At 31.5% G+C, this 21,298-nt stretch overlaps 1 protein-coding gene across 2 annotated transcripts in view; it reads right to left on the bottom strand.

Annotated features, from left to right (window-relative positions):
* The window catches only part of LOC148227766 (nephrin-like), a 305,887-nt gene that overhangs the window by 47,051 nt on the left and 237,538 nt on the right, over positions 1 to 21,298 (bottom strand). For both annotated transcript variants that reach the window (XM_088203013.1, XM_088203014.1), the window contains one exon: positions 16,606 to 16,798. In XM_088203013.1, the coding sequence (XP_088059139.1) occupies positions 16,606 to 16,798 (193 nt within the window). The remainder of the gene's footprint in view (positions 1 to 16,605; positions 16,799 to 21,298) is intronic.

The raw sequence follows: 21,298 nt of genomic DNA, 5'->3' as shown, positions 1-21,298 counted from the left end.
AATGAAATAAAATACTGAAAATTAAAAAAAAATAGAAAATATATTGGACATACCTTTGGTCTTTTAAAGGTATAACATTTTACACAGGACGTACATCACAAGTTTGACGAAAGATCACTTACGATCATCTACGTCACGTCTCTCGCATTCATCACCCTTTCTGGTGTAATGGATCGTCATGCACGAGAGCAAAAAAACGTAATTTACTCGTGTGTGTTTTTAGAGGCTTGACATTTCCGACCACTAATCGCTTTTCCGAGTCGAACGGATTTTCCGGCGGAAAAGTTTCTTTGCCCGTTACGTTCAAAATTTAATTAAGAGCAAAGAAAAAGCCGGCTCGCTGCAATAATTCTTTATTCTCGGTTATAAAAGTAGAGCTTTCTGGGTGCCGGTGTGGGCTGGGGCCTTTGAATCGGGCAAGGGCTAGTACTACGTTTGAATTAAGAGCCATAATTTGGAGCGTTTGCTTAATTAGTCCAGCGAGAGGATTAGTTACTAAGTGAATTTCATACCGCAACCGCTGGGGGTTTCAAACAAAAATCCTATGTATAAGATCAAATCGTTTCAAAGGTATTATAATGATATAATATTATTATCACCTTTTGCTAAGAATATAATATCAGATTATAGCTGGTATTTTAATATATTATATAAGAGTTATTTTATTATTTTGGGGTTACTTTGAAATTATATAGATTTTAAATAGATTTTAAAGCAATTTGACAATTATGCATATTTTTTTCATTAGATCAATAATCATTGCATAATATGTGTTTATTACAGAATCATTTAATTTTCACTTATATTTTTTATTCAAATTGAATTTCGTGTCTTGACTTTGCGTCGATATCGTTTCGATCGCTTCGAATACATTCTTCACAAGAACGATTCAATTAGGCTTTCAGAAGTATTGTCGATTCTTTAATTTCATATCGCAAATTGCCCGTCTGTTTTTTAGATCTCTTCGAGGTCGGATCAGATTTTTCCGAAACAAGAAATACATCGCATTTTTCTCGACAAAGCATCGGCATTTTCTTATCGCTCGTTGTGTGAATTATTCTATTTTTTCGCCTCTAGAAGACACGTCTCGAATTGAAATCGAAATCAATTGATATGCGCCGGCGTCCCTTAAACGTCGCTCGCGAAAAGCCATTAAAAATTTCATTAGAATTTCCATAGCGACGAAAACTTCCCACCGCCGCAAAACCGTCTCCGTTTATAATAAAAGTCCCGCCGAACGAGTGTTGTTGATAATTCCGAGGACGAGCGCCGGGAATGGCAAATGAGCCAGTGGCGCCGCGTGCCGGGAATTCCTTGCGCCGAAATTCGATAATGAAAAATAAAAAAAAGGACCTCAGCCTCGCGAAACTCTCCTCTTACATATGAGGAGAATATGGGCTTTTATTACATTGTGGGATAAAATACACTTTGCATATAGTTTGAGGGGGAAGCGAGTCTTAGTTTAAGAGTCTGACAATGACCGCGGTAACCCAATTCTATATACAAATAATTTTATCTACTTTTAAAAAATCACAACATTAAATTGAACAATTATAGATCAATGATCGTCAACATGTACTATTCAGATATAATAAATGTCACAGGAGTTACAAATAATTTAGCGATATACTTTGAATCCGATTAAAACAATATCAGATTTCATCAAAATTTTTTAATGTTATATAACATATAGTATATGAAAAATATATTATCTAAATAACACAGAATATATTCAAGTGGGCAAAAAATCTGACTGTATATTGTAAATATGCCTACCTTTAGCTAAGCTTCTTCAGTGTATATAAAGGAAACTACGGTTACATCTGGCTCTATTTTCCAGAACAATACATCTCTAAATATATATTAATTTAGTAATAAATAAATTAGCAAAAGGAGTGCTATTAAAATTATCATAATTTCAAATTTTCTCAGGTATATATATATATTTAAAAATATAGTTTCGCAAATATATATTTAACTAAGCTTTCACCTGGTTATATAGCATCTAGATACTAGAGTCTAGACATTATTCAACGGAAGCACACTATTAAGCTGTAAAATATGTACTTTTTACAACTTGAACCACTCCAATTTAATTATACAACTGCAATAACTCATCTGGCCAAAGTCGCCGAACGTTTTACGGTCATTATTTCATCGAGCGTGCGTAGTACGTGAGAAACCGAAATATTTTAGGTGTAAATTAGGTCATTCGTAGGTACTGCGTTAAAATCGAAATACCCTCCCTTAAAGGGTCGAATTGCTCCGGCAATTCAGAGCCGTAACTCAATTTGAACACGTCTCTCCTTTGAGGTATTAAGCATACATAATAATAGTAACATATGTTTCGAGCAGAATAAAATAAAAATGTATCTTTGTATAGTAAGAGTGAAGATTGCTGCTTATTATCAGAAAGATTTTCTTGTTATAATTTTGATTAAAGCACCCCATAACACAATCAATCAAGCACTCGTTAACAACAGCCTTTCAGGCACGCAAAAATGAACCATAAAAGAAGAAAACTCCAGATCAATTATCAAAGGTACATTGTAGGTACAAAGTAGGGCGGGCGTTGGTTATATCATCGATCATTATGGAAATGCTAAAGGTTGTACAGTTTAACATTTCCAAAGAATGGACGCCTATACCTAAGTGCTCAGAATGCGTTCGCGAGATCTATAAATAAGAGGGGTCCCCAAATTGCCGGCCAAATGAAGCGTGTCGTCTGCCGATGGTAATTTAGATATATAGGTATTCGGGTACTTGAGAGGAGTGGATGTAGGTAGGTTTCGCAGATGACCTTTCGCGACACCTTCCGCCATAAATATTGAGCATAAACAGAATAATAACGAGGCGGCAGGTTGGTAATGCGATAAAGTGTTACGTGCAAAATGCAGTAAAAACAAACCCGATCGGGTGTAGCTGTGGCTAGAAATAATAGCGTTTGATCGATAATTGGTTGTTTGGGTAGAGTAAAGCGGCTTTGAAAGGGTTAAATGGCTTTTGAATAGCGTAAAGCGATGAAAATTGTTCAATTACATTAAAATAATTCCACTACGTAAGTGATCTTTCTATCATGTTCAATTTTTATATGTCAATGCATGATCACCGCTAGTAAATACAATCAAAATTTTTGTTATTAATAATTATTATGCAATAATGTACTCAAGTAAACATTGTATATTTTAGTTAAACTCGTAGTAAACTAGACCAGGATTGACGTGAAGAGAGAAGCAGCTGCTTCTTTGTCTTCGATGGATCTAAAATTGATCGTTTTACACTTAAATGAGTTTTTTAAAACTAAAAGAGATTTAGGGCTTATTCACTTTTGCTGCCCCAGCTAATTACTACTTGGGATCGATTGAAAGTTTTTTTAAGCGTCACAGAGAAGATTGAGAGAAAGACTGAAAAAACGTTTACTTCAAATAATATTGGGTATATCTTTTAAATGTGGGAAACATTGCAAAATTTCGTGGAAAAGCAGCACCCGAGTTATGTTCTATTTAAATGCGATATTTACGTCGGTTTTCAGATACTAGTTTTAAAAAAACGAAATATCGGTATTTCGGAATCTGAAGCTAAATCGAAATTTGATTGAATATAATAAATTTAATTATCGCAGTGTTAATTAATCGACGGATGGTTACTTCCTGCTGTAGGCGTATCGGCACGTGTCGATAATAGCTTCAGAAATAAATATAAACAAATAGCAAACGTGATCAAATTCGTAAAATATTATTAAAACGTAGAAAGATAGTGAAATTATTTAGCCATTAACAGTGTAAAAACCATTTCATATATTATTTATACTTGATCGCCAATAAAATTAAGCGTAGAAACTCTATGTATGTTGCAAAGAAGCAATTCTTTTGAAAGCAGATTCTAGACTGCTTTTTTTATTTAAAGAGTTGAAAAAACTGACTTATTCTATAAGCAATGACCCATTTAAATTATAGATTCAAGAGGGGCGAACTGACATTTTAGATGTATTCAGATGAAAACATTTAAGGACTTTAATCAATTCTCAGAAATATTTCAACCTATCACAAAATCAAAATTAATAAAAATAATCGTGAGCCTTCTCATTTAATCCACATTGTTGACGTAGATGGAGAAATAGGATTGTACCATCTGGATAGCTCTCTTTCATTATAAGATACATTATAAAAAACAATATTCGATGTGACTTCAGACAATAAAAAAACTTACTACATATTTTAATAAAATTGTTCGCCACGAGGAAAGTCTAAATTGAATCTAAAAAAATCGTGACAAATACTGAATAATTAACTAAATACTATTTACGAGGATAGAGCGAAACATTCTTTCTTTAGTCATTGCATTCTTGGGTGTATTTTTTTCAAGTAATGGTCCCAACATTTGGAACGGGTATACAGGTATACCCTAAATAAATATGTACTACCTGCACTAAACTCTCTGGAAGTTGACCAAGGTTGGCCAAGGACGCAGAATATAGTGGGTTACTTCAGGATTAATTCGGTCGAGTTCGGTTCTGCCCGCTCTAAAATCTTTCGAGGTTACGGGAGGAACGGGAGTTTCAGTCGACTTGGTCAGCTTCGAGCGCTTCCGAACATTGTCGGCAAAAGGACCGAAGTCGGAGCTGCTCTTTCGAGCGCGAGCGGTGAGATACTTCCCCTTTCGCTCTCTCGCGTGTTAAGTGACGAGAGTGAGAGAGATAATGATATGGTATTTCGCAAACTGAGATAGAACGAGTAGCTCGGTTTAATTTCAGTATGCGCGTAGGCGTCCTATGGTCAACACGCATGATGAGCGCTGCATCGTGGTCACGTGCTCAAGTTATTATTCCCCTTGCTTATCGGGGACTTAAACTGACTCTTACTGACATTTTTGAATATTTTAGGGCACCAAAAAGGATTATTTATATTTTTGATAGTATATATCGTTATTATATTTTTTTTCATATAAAATTAAAGAATTAAAAAATAATTAGTGGTACTTGATTTTGTTAAAAAAAATCGTTTCGAATATCCTTATGTATTTTCCTAGATCGGTTTATATAAATGTCACTCCATAACGAATTCTTATTTAGAATCGATGGCGACAAATTCCAGGATAGTCACAGATGTCGTGTTTGTATTCTGAAGTATCATTTTTATGCCTTATGGCATTTAGCAAAAGCCTACATAGATTTTGGGTAAATTGAATATTTACGACCGAAAAGTTTTCACTGTTATTGTATTGGTGAGTGCCCACACAAACTTTTATAATTATCAGTAGCGTAATTTTAATAATATGACAATTTAAAAATTGCGATTATTTGGTACATTTTTCGATCACGCGCAAATATGCCTGCTATACGTGACAGAAGCCGCCGTCCGGACGGCATATGAAATTTGCGACAGTGTGGTCGCTTACTCGAAGTTCAACTACTACTCAACTTCAGTTCAACTTAGGTTCGAACAACTTCCATAGAGTGTAGTGCAAGAATTTGACTTGCCAAAAGCAAAAAGGAATAATTACAAAAAAAAAAAAAATTTTTTTTTGATGAATTCATTCATAAAATCAAATCAATAAATAATACATATAATATATCCTTTACCATGATTTTTATTTTTTTATTTGTTCTTTTAAAAATTAATTATAAATATTTCAAATGTATTTTTTATATTTTTCTATATTTCTAGGCAGAAAACAAAACAGTTTTAACTTCGGTTCGGACAATTTCTAGAGAGTATAGTGCAAGCACAAAAAGCGCAGGGAATTCAATAATAAAAAAGTTTTTGTCCGGTTAAGGTTAACAAATATTTTCAAAGAAGAAGTAATATTCATTTTAAAATCATTTAAAAGTAACCCATGAAATTTAATTTTATTATAAAGTTTACTTTGTACATTTATGTATAAAAATTTAACCGAGATAATAAACGCACAGTTTAAATATAAACCGAAACAGATTTATATCACTAATTTGTCAAACGACAATCACGCAATCGTGAACCGCATACTGTAATAATAGTAAATCGATTAACGACATCCGGGAAAAAAGCAACAGTAACGGTGGCGCGATTAAAAGTAGCCCACGCTCGTTTTCCTTTGCAATTAACGATCGTTAGATATTTTTTTTTCATTCAGTCCAAACTACAATCGATTCACGGTAGATGGTTTTTGTATAACCGTTTGACTCTGAGTTAACTCCAATTACGCTCTTGCGGGTAATTAATCGGTAATTGTTAGTTGTCATTGGTGAAGATTGTCCCGGAGGCGAATCGAAACGATTCACCTGTCGCGGCCCGAACAACCGTTACGGCCGTCGATCAGTTATGAAATAGTGGCATCCCGGCCGGCTACCACGCAACAGGAAAGTGGCACATCGCCCATGCCACGCCATCGTGGCACTCTTGGCTTTACCGTTAAACCTCAGACGGCCATCGAGTTCTTCGGCTTCGGCGAGGTCAAAGTTGTAAGACGCAACACACGCACGTTAACCCATTGATGTTCGATGGCTTGGAAGTGCTTTTGGGTGTGTCGAGATAATGTAGTTGAATTTATGCATTTTAAACTTTGTACATTTAAACGATAAGGACATGGCTCTCTTATGGGGTAGGGATGGTAACCTTAGGTTCATAATAAGCAAATTTTTATATCCTTAATATCATATTTAGCTTACTTAACATAATACTAAATGAACCACTCTCATGTCTCTTAATCTCTTTAAATAATTCTTACCTCCCAGATACAATGTAAATTTAAAAACATTAGGTATTAGGTATTTAATAAATAAAGCACTCTTCTTAGGAGAAATGCCTGAAAATTTAAAGATTGCTACTATTGTACCTATACCTAAAATAAAAAATAGTAAAAAAGTTGAAGAAATGAGACCAATCAACATGCTACCGTGTATAGAAAAAATAATAGAAGAAGTAGTAATCAAACAATTTAAGGAATTTATTACTTCTCAAAACATAATATGTGAACAACAATCGGGATTCAGAGAAAAGCATTCCACTGAAACTGCATTACAAGTAGTGATAAATGATTGGCTGTTGGCTAAAGATACAAGCAAAATCATTGGAGCAGTTTTCTTGGATTTCAAGAGAGCCTTCGAAACAATAGACAGAAAAATAATGTTAAAGAAATTGGAGAGTATAGGTATAAGTGATATAGTTTTAAGATGGTTTAATAATTACTTATATAAAAGAAAACAAAAAGTTAAAATAAATAATGTATATTCTGAAGAGAAATTAGTGTCTTATGGAGTACCACAAGAGTCTAAATTGGGACCATTGTTATTTGTTTTGTATATTAATGATATAGTTAATAACGTGAAAAAATGTAAAATTCATCTATTTGCGGATGACACATTAATGTATTGCATAGGTGATAACATTAAAGAAATTGTAAATAATTTAAATAATGAATTAAGTATATTAGAAATATGGTTAAAGAATAATGTACTTAAATTAAATGAGAATAAAACTAAATGTATGTTTATTAATTATAAAAATGTGTTAGATAATAGTAGCAAAATAGTAATAAATAACTCTAGTATAGAAATAGTGGATAATATAAAATATTTAGGAGTAATTGTTGATACAAAATTAAATTTTAAAGAACATTGTAATTACATATTAAAAAAAATTAGTAGAAAAATAGGTTTATTATCTAGATTAAGAAATATATTAAGTATAAATACAAAAAAAAATAATTTATAATAGTATAATATTGCCCCATTTTAATTATTGTGCAACACTATTAAATATGTTAAATAAATTAGATAAACAAATGTTGCAAAAATTACAAAATAGGGCAATGAGAGTAATCTTAAATAAAAATAGATTAACTAATTGTAAAAGTATGATTGATAGATTAGAATGGTTGAATGTTCAAGAAATATTGAGTATGAATGTTTTAGTATTTATATATAAGTTAGAAAATAATATGTTACCAGAATATTTTAATAAGTATTTAATAAGAAATAAAGATGTACATAAATATAATACTAGAAATAGAGAAAATTTAAAGATAATTAAGTATAAGAAAACGAGTACGGCTAGGGGAATTATGTACGGAGGTTTTGATTTATATAATAGTCTTCCAAGAGAAATCCGAAACAGCAAAAATATAACGGGTTTCATAAATGGAATAAAAAAACACCTTCGTACATATAGAAATAAATTATAATATTAAGACTTTATTTTTGTATATTTTAATTTTTTCTTTCTGTTATGTATTTTTTATATATATTTATATAAGTTTACTAAATTTGTTAGATGTAAAGATTAGCTATTAAGCTAAATAAATTATTAAAATAATAAATAATAAATAAATAAATAATTAGTCATTAACTTATATGAAAGATCAGGCCCGCCTAGAGGGGGGGAAAGGGATTTGATTTCTATTTATTACTATTATTATTGATGTTTGTATTTAGTTCTACGCATAAATAGATGTTTATTTAATGCTAAATATTTTTTAATGCACACTTGTACCTATTATTATTATTATTATTTACTCAATAGATTTTATTATGATGTTAAATATACTAGTACTAATCATTTATTTAAGTAGATTGCGCTCGGGATAAGGATTCCGGTTTGTTATTGTGTGCGTGAACTGTGTGGCTCAAAACTATTTCGCTCAGAATATTTAATTTTTTTATTTTAAAAGAAAATATATGTTTATTTAACATACATACATCTGAGCTAAGTTGAAAATTTTAACGGACAATTAAAAATATATTATATAATCGAAGAAACCAGACATTGATGTCATTAATTAAATATTTGCAAAATTCAAAATCTTTCACTAGTCAAAAAAATAATGAAGTCCTTAGCTATTCTTCAAAAGAAAAAAGATATAAAACGGGGAAATAAATTATTAGCAGATTGTTTAATGGCTCGACGACTCTATTAAATTATTAGAATCCATAGAATAAATTAAAAAAATATCATTGGCGCAACGATAAGAATAACTTTTTTAAGCCTTACAGAGAATAGTGTAAAAAAACCAACAACGTACGGATTAATGGAAAAATAATTAAAATATTTTAATCCACGGGTAAGAGAACGAATAACTTACAGTGTATATTTAAAGCCTTGATATCAATTAACCCAGATATGCCCAAGAAATTATATTCTCTTAAAATTTCATTTGTAAATAAAAAAACAGTGGCACGAGTTTAGTGACCTACCCATGGGACAGTGGGCATATCTGGGTTAAACCAATATCAACACAAAATTATTTAAAATAAATCACTAGATAAGATCGAAGTTCTGTGCCACACTGCACTTTAATGACGAATACCAGCGTTGACGAATCAGCGACTGTCCTTAAAAGAGAACGCGAGACAACGAAGTACACGCTACATCGCTTCTCCCTCTCATATACATGTACACGCACACAATAACAAATTGGCATTCTTATCCCAAGCGTACTCTAGAATTAATAAACTATAATATAATTTATAAATATAGCACATATTATTAATTCGTTTTGATTTGTTACAATTTTGGACATAATATTACTTTACATTACACGAACTTATTATATGTATAGTTTAAGAGTTAACTTTCCCATTAAATCATTAACTAATTTAGTTATAAAACCATTTATAATTAATTAAAACGTAATAATACTTTAATTATTTTCAATTAACGATACAATAGCTGTAAATATTATATAATATAATGCCCATAAACAGCGTACAAACACACAGGTGTGTTGACAATGTCGTTATTGTGCCGTGGGTAAATTTGCATATCTACTCTCCAGCGATTATGCGGCATTTACATGTCTATAAAATCGTTTTTGCACTCTAATTTAATTAAATAATCAAAGTAACTTTGGTTTTATTGTAACAACATTCATTAGTTATTTTTATACATATACATCAAAAGTATACAGTCTGCTAACTTTGGCGAAAGTTTACAAATTAAACAATCCAGGGTCTTTATGATGGTCGAATAAAAGTACTTTCGAGGTTGACTATAAACTTTTATCGTCTGTCCGAGGGAAGATCCTCCTCGAGGATCGAAAACAATAAATACGTCATCCCTCGTCATATTCGCGTGCAGCTTTTTTTGGGGTCCGCCCATTTAGACCCCAAACCATTCGCCAGCGCCAGAAACTCCCGCGGGTCGTAAATGGTTAATGGGGTGAAAGTAGTTTAGTGTGCGTTACGGTGGTTGTGTATGATAATGGGGTGTTTCCACAGGAGTGGATATTATCGCTCGGTAAGAGGTGAGAATAGTCATGTGCGTATTAAGAAAATTATATGTTGTAAATTTAGCGGGCGTTCGAGGGGGCGCAGTTTTACAACGAGAGCGATTTGAGGGGCGAAACTATGTTTTATAGGACTTTAAGCTCCTAATTTACGATATTTTAAACGCTATTAATCAATTTTAATGAATTTCAAATTGCGTTAGATACATATTTTTTAGTGAAATTGATTTGATGTCAAGGATCAAAAAAATTATTTACAAAAGAGCTTTTTATAAATTGTCAATAAAAAAATACGATAATCGTCTTTATCATAAAATAATATAATCAGATGACAAATGATAAATGACTTAGGTCTAGATCCGAACACGATTATCCCCTTTGGCAATCATAAAAAAATCGTCACTGTATAATATATTACATTTATACACACGTATATATTAAAGGGGGGAGGACATATAAAGATTTTTTTCGGATATGAATCCTGTTATTCCGGATATGAGAAAAGACCGAGAATTGCCGTTCCAATTTATGTACTACGAATGACATATATAAAAAAAGATTAAAGTCACGCGACGTTTCTTTATGTCGCGGGGTATTATAGAGAATCGATTTCTTTGCCAGCAGCGGTTGAAAATGTCGCTTTTGATAAAAAATAATAATAATAGATCCAGGTTTCGGGGCAAAAACTTGGGGCTTTCTCTCGGCAGTGTTACGCTTCGAGACTTACACGCGGGGTATTCAAAGTTTCGGCCAACTTGCGGCCCGAGAGGTCAAATATTCCGATGAAATATGGTGAGGAGGTTTCGAATATTACTAAGACCCTTGCGGTTTTAGTTCGCAGGGGATAATTGTTACATCGATGCCTAACTATAATAAGATCCTAATTAAATGACAAACTTATAATAATTATTATTTTACTCGACTATTAATTTTCGTATTATAATTTAAATAAAAAAATGTCCAACTTGACATATTTCATTATGACATGGCGTGTAAAAAAACTGTACTCTTCTTCACCATAAAATATTATAAAATAATGTAGTAGACATGAAACTTAATAATAACAATAGTTATGCCATTCATTTTAATAAAAAAGAACATATATTCGTTTCAATTAAATAAAAAAATCAAATTAATTATTAAAATCAATTTCAAGATATATGTCAAGGAGAGAAAAATTAAGATATTCAATTATATTTTACGGAAAATAAAAAAAAATATGCGTAAATACTTTTAAAGTAAAGACTAAAAACATCTATATTATATTTAGAGCAAATACTTTTGAAACTATTTTTTGTGCCGTATACAAAAAGCAATTATTATAAGTCTGAAAGTTTCGTAGGCTATGACACATAATAAATATCAAGATTATTGTTATTAGTTTATATATGTATATATATACGAATTCGTGCTCACTCGCCGGGAGACATATCGAAGCTTTAAGCTCACGCGAAAGCTCGCCCAATTAAACAATTTTCGTGTTTGCGTCAAAACTTGTACTCGCTTACGTTTTGGTCCGAGGCAATATAATTTATTATATTGCCGCTTTGTTTAACCCATTAATCACCAAACACAATCGGACGAAGCAGATCTTGGTGTATTAGGCTCAACTTATTTTATATTTCGCACGCGAAATTTGTACTATAATACATATAGTATATAGCTATATTTTTAATAAAAGTCGTAAACACTGCGATTTCCTACATGTATAAAAATTGAATTAGTTTATATTTTTTTATAATATATTTTGATTAAACTTTTATTTAATTTACATTTATGGTGAGCTTTTTTTTTAGTGTTTAATGTTTTTGCTGTAAAGTTTTTATAATGTTCGATTAAATGTTGATTTTTAATTATTACAAAAGGCATTGAGAAAGAAACTAAATGGGTTTTATATGAAGTTTGAATGTCATAACTGACAATTAAAATTGATACAATTTTATATTATTTTTTTAATATAAAATAAAACTGTTGGGAAAATATAGAAGGTGCAGAAATTTTATTATAAAATATTTTTTAGCACTACTTGTATAATACATATTCTTAAGATACATATATTTTAAAAATATAATTATATATAAAATATATTTATAATTAAATAGAGTACTAAAATAAATTTATTTGAGATCGTGAGGAAAACGCAAATTCATATTTAATAAAAAAGAAGAACTTTAAATATGTATGCAATAAAATTAGTAAATATCATTAAATTATATTAACTAATTGTCGGCGTCACACTGTTGCGAGGCACCGCAGTACGTGAAAATCTTCAAAGCGTCACAATTTTCACAGAATTCAATAAGATATTCCTAAACTTTTTTGGTCATTTTTGATATAATAAGCGCTCTTAAATGTCTATTTTTTTAATGTCATATAATACATTTATTGCATTAGCAAAGTTACTGATATCGACCCATGCTAGTACACGCGCTACACACAGAATTGAACCGCAAATATTTGAGCATATCGATTATAACCCGCACATTTTGGCACACCATGATAGATACGATTTTCAGTCACGTTTTGCAGAGCGCAAATATTTGCATCCCGACCGAGTTTCGCCACCACTGTCATGCTTATATCATATTACATTACATAAGTATACACATACTTTGTGTATTGTATAATATACATCCGCGCGAAAAATCCTGAAGAGAAGAAACTCTCTTTCTCCCAGGACATAAATCATCCTTTATACTCGAACGCGCTTAATTTGTTTTTGATGACGGTCAAATAACAATAATATATGGAAGTGGTAGGAGTGTTGTCAATAATAATAAAAAACGCTCCATCTGAGCTTGTTTGTTTGCTGCCTGGATCGCCATTGGGGGTGGATTTTCTTTATATATAATATATAGCACCTTGATGGAAAGCGCCCTTAATGCTGTCGCGTTTCATAATTGATGACAAACACGAAAGTAATTAGGTAAATCTTGATAAATATACACTTTACGGGGGTGTCTTTTCGTGTCGCTCACCATGAATTCCGACGACGTGGTCCAATTATAACTTTTTTTTTCGACGGACGGGTCAGACGAATTATGGTGACACTTCATTTTCTTTTTCTTCGCATTGCGTGTTAATTCGCGTTGAGAGCTTATATGGTTAATGAATGAGCTTGCGGTTATTGACGAGATGAGTAGAAAGCGCTTCTTAGATGTGTGTGAAGATATGAGCTTCGTGTCATCGCTGAGTTTAATTTGTCTGCATTCCAACAATAAAAGTGGCAACGTCACACAATTATTAAATTATTTATATGCCTAGATCAATTTTGTATCAAATTATGTAGGTGTAAAAGAGCAATTTTTATTCAAAGATATGCAGCAATAAAAGGAGCAATAATGGAATTGTTGCTAGGATTAAATATACTACTCATTAAAAATAAAAATTTGTCGTGTAAATTACTGCTTTTGAGAGGTAACTGCGATTTCAGAAAAAGGTAAATAGGAGCAGTAGTGTAAAGATCAGAAATTTATGAAAAACAGTATTTTTTTTTGTCAAATGATTAAATTGTAACACAGTTATTAGTGCCTTAATAAAATTGTGAGATATTTAAAAGAAATATAAACTTAAATACTCTACTATTATTAGATTTTCATAATTCAGATAAATAGTCAATAATAAATTCCTGTGAAAAATAAAAATAAATGATTCTGTTATTGCGTAACGAATTAAATAGTACGCAATATATTTTAATCGATCATCGCCTTTTTGTATAATTATATAAAAATAATTACATTATACTGATAATTGTGGCGGCTACCATGTGTCACACAGACAGAAAAATATAACCGACACTTAGCAACATAATCCATCGATCTAAGTCGATGTAGTCTATACTGACTCAAAAATTATTCGACAAAATTTGTCATGAGCTTTTCGGAAGTCAAGCAAATTTGGTTTCTCGAATGGTCTGGTTTTATTATGTGAGATATAGTATTATATATTTTTCTCAATCTGGAGTACTACAGGGATCCAATCTGGGCACTCCGCTCTTTTTGCTTTTCTTCAACGACAAACACGCAACAGTTAAGAACTCAGAATATGTATTTTAAGGTTTGAGAATCCTAGGGGTGTGACTTCGTAGCCAGCGAGACAGACAAAAAATGGCGAGATGTTTTCTCCGAGCGGCGATGGAGAAGTTGGCGCAGAAATGATGTCCGTGGGAGGTGATCCCTCTTTGCTACGGTGGTGCTCATATAAAGAAGTTCCGCGGGCGGTGGACGTCTGCTGGTCTCTTCGAGTGGCTGTTTATGACTGCCTTCTCCTCATCAGAGTCCAGGCTCCAAAGCTTACTGAGCAATCATAATCATGCAGCGCTAATCCAGCCAATCGCTGTTTAGAACGACGAAATAAGTATACGCCTTTAGAAAGTTACATTCGCTTGATGTGCATTGTCCAAGGTCGTATTGTATTGCAACGGGAATATTTTGGAACCGGTGATTTGTTATATCCATGACCTTTTCGCAACTAAGAAATATTCTCTCAATTGCAGAAAATATTTACAATAAGAACCCTTGCGATTTATGCGTTTTTTCTGGTCGTAACGCAGGCTTTTGCGTGTGACATATCTTTTATGATACTATCTTGATTCCTTCTTGATGGATGATCATTTTGGTCACAGTAAATTAACGTAAGTTTTGAGAATTAGACCATTTCAAACAGTATTATATGCTGATGAGTTGCACAAAATCGATTGTCTATCAGTTGTCACATTTTCTAGATCTTGCCTCGCAGAATTTTAGTTAGGTTACATTTTTTTGTATTCGTGGCTTCGCGTTTATTCAATGAAGCACTTTTTTAAATTTCTATGGGGCATTGTCGATTTTAGTTGCGAGTCCCTGGAGAGTCCTGGTAATTTAGTGAAGTGGTTAAGATAGGAATTAAGAGTTGGGCCCGCCGTCTGAGCTTCGCCCTTGGCCGATCGCTCCTCTCTTTTTATCATTCCTGAGGCTGAAACTCCTAGAGCTGCACCAGAAAAACTAGGCCCAAAGAGGGCTTGCAAGGTAGAGAGCCACCATAATTATTTGTTTCAATATATGTATACTTTAAAAATTGCATTTTACTTGGCACTACACATCATAGTATCAGAAATATTGATCTAAGAACAAAGACATACGAGTAAAAAAATCTAATATAATGTAAATTTTACATTACCCCTTAATTATAGTGGGCGTTTTAATTTTTTTTAAATAATGACTACCCTAGTATACGTATAATAAATAAAGCTCTGCAGGTAAATTGACGTTTTGGCTCAGCACCAAGTTGATTAATATAATAAAAAAATAAAAGTGGACGCGCTATATAAAACAGTCGTTTCTGAGTACTGACGGACGGGCCCTTTGTGCCACGGGGGCCCCCGAAAGGTCCTCTCGCGACACAAAGGGTCCGAGAGACAAACATGCCAATCAAATACGTTAAGGCAAAGTTTCACACGCAGCACGCGTTTAAACAACAATCAGAGCGACTATGCGGAATTATTAATTTGCACGATGACAGTTTTTTTGAGCGAGGTAACATACAAATTTTGTGTCTGGGTTAATAATGTTTGGACGTTTTGTTATATATAAAACGGCCTTTCACTAAGGCTTTGACTTCACGTCAGTCAACTAAATACAAATTTGAAATAACAATTGTTTTAGTTTAACACAAGCGAAATTTAGTTATATAACTGGTGGGAAGGTATAATAAATCTAGCATAAATAGAACACAACTTCCCTCGAATATTGTTTAAATTTACTCGCTGACAAATTTTATTATCCAGAGGATTTTCAATGCCTTGTTAAACGTGAGGGTTAAAATGGGATCTTATGAATATTTTTTAATCGCGTATAGTTAAAAGCTCAAAAATAATATCAACGGGTAACAATTTAATTCTTGTGGCACTCCTTTGAGTTTACTCAACGAATCATTTAAAATAAAATTCAACAACTTGTTGATTAAGATTGAATGGTTCACATTTTAAGGGACGTTTCACCTCAAATAGAAGAACGCGTAAGGTTAACGGCCTATAGACTATTTTTTGTCCCCGACTTAAAAGCTGACCTTCGTGGAAAAAATATACAATAGTATCTTTTTGCTTCCTTTACATAAACAACTTCAGAATATTTGTATATTATATTAATAGATATTGAGAGTGAATTACAAGAAAGGGATAATATATTGTATGATAATTCAATATTCAAGGCCTCGACTCTATTTTGAGCTCTAAGCCCTGTTTTAAAATGTATCAAAATTCGCACAAATTTATAGATTGCTAATTTAATAATTACATTCCTTTATGGTTATTTACATGCAGCACACCCACGTCGTGCTGCAGCAATGGATTAACTTCCTAGTACCCACATCATTAAGTATACTACGTTGCCGCATTCTCAGCGTATAAAGTAATTTAATTGAACTTACGAATAGTTGGTGGCCAGCGGAATATTCCCGATGGCAACGTTGTCGTGCATTGTCGGGTTGTTCCGCACCCAGTAGTAGGTGAGGCTTTCTGGCGAAGGCGGTGGCTTGAATCGACATTTCAATGTCACGTTTTCTCCTTCCCGTGTGTCACGCTGATCTTCGCTGCAGAGACACGTCGACAGCAGCAAGATCACTAGAACAAAAAAATAAGACAAACTTCAGAAATATGCTAGTGAAATTCATTATTAAATTTTAAAACATATTGCCTCAAAAGTATGACAAAAAATCCAAGACAATTTTATAATCAACCGTCGATAAAATTGATACCCTCCATTCCGGAATGTATGAAGCAACCCCCGCTCACTTGCTTCACTCTGGATTTCGCACATTTCCTTAGAGATATTTTTCACTACCTTAATCTGAACAATAGAAACGTATTTTACTCGAATTATAAAGCGTCACTCTTCTTCAATCTATAACAGTCAATTGGTCAGAAGCATTTATTCGAGCAGTAACGGCGTTTTGGCAAGTATACAACTGCATACATTTCCTTTCCTCAGCCAAAGATTAGCTATATGTATTTCTTTATCAAAGATTACAAATAAATACTCACTGGAAATATTTACGGTTTAACGTAAATTCGATCTTGACTAAATATATAATATATATTTTTACACCTAACCCGCTGGCTATATACTTTTTTGCAAAATGGAAGCTAAATTTCATAGTATTATATATAAAAGTAGAAAGTTGAATATATCACAGTTCACTTAGAAATGACAGCTAGAATGACATATGCAAATGTCACATCGCTACCGTTTATAGTTTGGGAGGAGTTCTTGTGACAAACAGATTTTGACACATCTAGCGTCACTAAAATAATTCAAAATTTGATGGTGCACTTAAAATTTCTTTATTAATATATAACATCATAAATTGAAAATTAAAAAAAGTAAATAATAGTAATAAATTATGTAAGATAAGCAATTTTTAAATTTAGTAAAATAATCATAGATGCATTAGATTGAGTTAATGTTACAGTTTAGGAACATATTTAGTGTAATTAAAATAGTTTTAAATATGTAATGTGCTTAAAATTAATTCACAAGATAACAGTATGATTTGTGTTAACAAAACATTGTAGGTACTTTCTCGCTTTATAAATTTTGTCTTTAAAAGTTTTCAGGATTTACCTCAAGTGTCATTCAACGACAAAGTATACCAAAACAAAAGTAACCCGTACGATAATACTACGTCAAATAAGATTATTTTCACAAGTGCGAAACCATTGTATTACTAAATACAGCCGTTTGTGCAAAGTTTCAAACAATTGTCAGTCTTATAATGAATACAATCAAGAATGAACACTTCTACAAAAGGAGTGACCATTTATCCAGCAATTAGCTTACGGTTGTGCATCGTGGCCCGAATTAAAACCGCTCGAATTCCGAGGCTCAATTTCGAAATCTTTAATCGTCGCTCCGAATTCTACGCGCAGGGTACATGCACATTAACTTCTAAGAGGTACTGTGTACTTAACGAGAACTACCGACAACAGCCTCGGGTGGAGAGAGCATTCGAGTGCCACATTCCCTTCCATCAACAAAGCGGGAGGTCTTTCTGTACATACATACATACATGTATGACGTCACCAAACTCCGTGAAAGGTCCAATTATTGGGACACCTTTGGGGAAAACATGGGGTCAAAAATTAAAAATTTACACAAACGCATGTCCCGAAAACATGAAAAAAAAACACCAACAGGGGTCGGTCCGACATAGGGTTCGTTAAAATGAAGAATCGCTGAAATGTAAATTCGGATCTCCTGGCCAGTGGTGGCGGAGCGTGGCGCGCGAGCCGCGCAAAACTTTGCGGGTAATCAAAAGTTTCGCTCTATGCTTTATGGTTGTGCGACTTCAGCGTTTTTGATTTGATTTCGCATGGCGAATCCGAATAAGAGAGGCTTTACGGTTGGCTGTGAAAGAATAATGAAAAGTTTCAATGTTGGATGTGTCGAGATCGTGCTGGGTCGTTACCCTGTCCAATTTCATATTTTGCATCTTTGGTACGTGAGCTAAATATTATTTATAAGTTACTATTTTTTTTTAACAATTTATTGATTGCGTATTTTTACCATTTTCACTTTCATTTGCAAACTACATTAAATCAGGATTGAAAATAATTGAAAATAAGCATACAATTTTAACGATTTAAGAATATTCGGAAGAAGGTAATAAACTATTTTTTGTCTTGGATATTTTTTGGCAGCATGTGTGATTCTATGTATGACCTACTTTTAGTTCTTTATTAGCGAATTTAAAATATCATATTTCATTACAATATCGTCAGTGAGATTAAGAAAAGCTAGGAAAAACTTATCCTAGAAGATCAGAATTTAAATTATAAGATTAATTAATCCAAACTCGCAGATAAGATAAAAATTAAAAAATTCTGGGGTTTATTTGCAATCAAATAAATATATTAATTTATGTTTTTTTCGAGTTTTCGTCTCCAAAAGTTCGTCTCTGGAAAAATATTACATAATGGCGCAATTTAAAAGTAGCCCAAAAGAACATACATATAAAAAGCTTATCAATAATAGTTCAAAACTATATTATAATATTATATAAATAGTGATATAATATATTAAAAATACACTGTGGCAAGTAAATAAGTATTTCCGTACACAAAAACATTAACTGATTATAAAAACGAAGTGAGACCTTTTTCGCATTATAATAATAAATTCAGGATTTGTGGCTTATATTTAGAATTATTTGACCAATTTAAAACATTGAAAAATGACAATATAAACAGATTTTCTCAACATAAGAACTTTTTCGCATTATATATAAATAATAATGAATTCAAAGTGTGAAAAAGTAAAATGCATTTTTATATCTTGCACTTTACATTGTTAAATTATTAGTAAAACACAGTAGATTTTTGTACTCATTTCTATTGACTAGAAATGAGCGCAAAAGTGCAACGAATTAAAAATATAATATTTTATATGCTATAAAAAGCATTTGTATTCAATGATTATCAAAATATATAGATACATTTTTGATAATGAAGATTTTTACAATATTATTAATCATTACTGGGCAGTTAAAAGTAGCCCGCTGTATTAACATATGAACTTGTGCAAAATGAAGTAGGTTTTAAGACTTATTTCTAAAACCTAATCTAATCTAATGGCAATATTCTAGCAATATAATATAATACATTAAATTATGAAGTAGGTAGTTTTTCGCAAAGGAAGATTTTTGATTCAACAAATATAAAATATGGTATTAAAATGTAAACTTGGGTTATTTTTTGCTATATATATAATAATTAAAATTATGTTTTTGGGACTTTATCTATATAAATAAATTCCGAATCTAATCTAATAAAAATATTCTAAGATGTACGAAACACGACGCGCGACACTGAATCTCAATTGTTTTTTTATTCAAATCTTAATTCTTAAAAAAATAGTAATATTGTAATTAAATAATTAGGTGTCAATTAAAATAAAAAAAAAAAGTTTCAATCGTCAATCGCAAAATTATAACAGTTTAAAGTAGGGATAATTCACTAACAAATTTAAAATATAGAATATAATGAAATTATGTATTAGATACTTTTTGGCTAATGAAGATTTTTGACTCAATAAAACGTGTCAAAAGAGATATTTTTATTGCTATTTACAATAACTAAAAATAGGTTTATTTAAATAATGAGTTGTGAGTTTCTAACAAAAAAAGCTGGTTCTCAAGTAGATTATAATTATAAAGTACAGTGACAATTTACTACCAAATTTCATTGGCCAAAAATCTTGTTTACTAAAGTTAAATTTAAAGTGAGATTTTTGGGACTTATTTGTTTAAGTAAAATCATAATATAACCTACAAAATATATTCTAAAATGTACAACATTGATTTTTATCTAAGCATAACGTTTATCTGATTATTATATTACTATGATTTTTATTTGATAAAACTTTCCAGTTTCTTAAAAGTTTCACTAAAAATATACCAATAAATAAAAATAATTAGGTACCAAAAATCTTTAGTAGTCAATAACACTAATGAATATATTTGACTTAACAATTATAAAATATAGTATAAATATAAACTTGTGCCAAAAGGGATAGATTTTTTTATATATATTATAATTAAGGTGAGATTTTTGTGTAAGTAAAATCATAATCTAATCAACAAAATATATTCTAAAATGTACGAAACACGAAGCCCAATATTAATTCTTATCTGATTATTCTATTTTCGTGATTTTTATTCTATAACACTTACTAATTTCTTAAAAGTTTTACTAAAAAAATACTAATAAATAAAAATAATGGAGTAGCAAAAATCTTCATTAATCAATAAGATCAAATATTCTAAAATGTACAAAACAAGATTAACATTGATTATTTTCTAAGCGTGATTTTTATATGGTATTTTTTTCTATTATCCTAAAAACTTACTAAAAAGTAAGCAATAGATTTTTAATCATAAAACGCAGGAAAAAAAGTTTGGTATAATTCACCTATATAAAATATTTAAAAAAAAAAGATTTACGACAAAATTAAATAGGCATTTTTACGCTAATGACGTTTTTCGAATACAAAGTAATTTTGGGAGAACATTTAAAAGTAGCCTGTTGGATGATAACTGTGTGTCATAATAAAGTGGGTGTTTCTTT

This window comes from Plectrocnemia conspersa, unplaced genomic scaffold, assembly GCF_051122295.1.
Source record: "Plectrocnemia conspersa isolate PC_06_02 unplaced genomic scaffold, ASM5112229v1 ptg000013l, whole genome shotgun sequence".
In the NCBI taxonomy this organism is placed as follows: Eukaryota; Metazoa; Arthropoda; class Insecta; order Trichoptera; family Polycentropodidae; genus Plectrocnemia; species Plectrocnemia conspersa.
The sequence above is the reverse complement of the archived record's forward strand: the minus strand, read 5'-3'. Positions and strand labels throughout refer to the sequence as shown.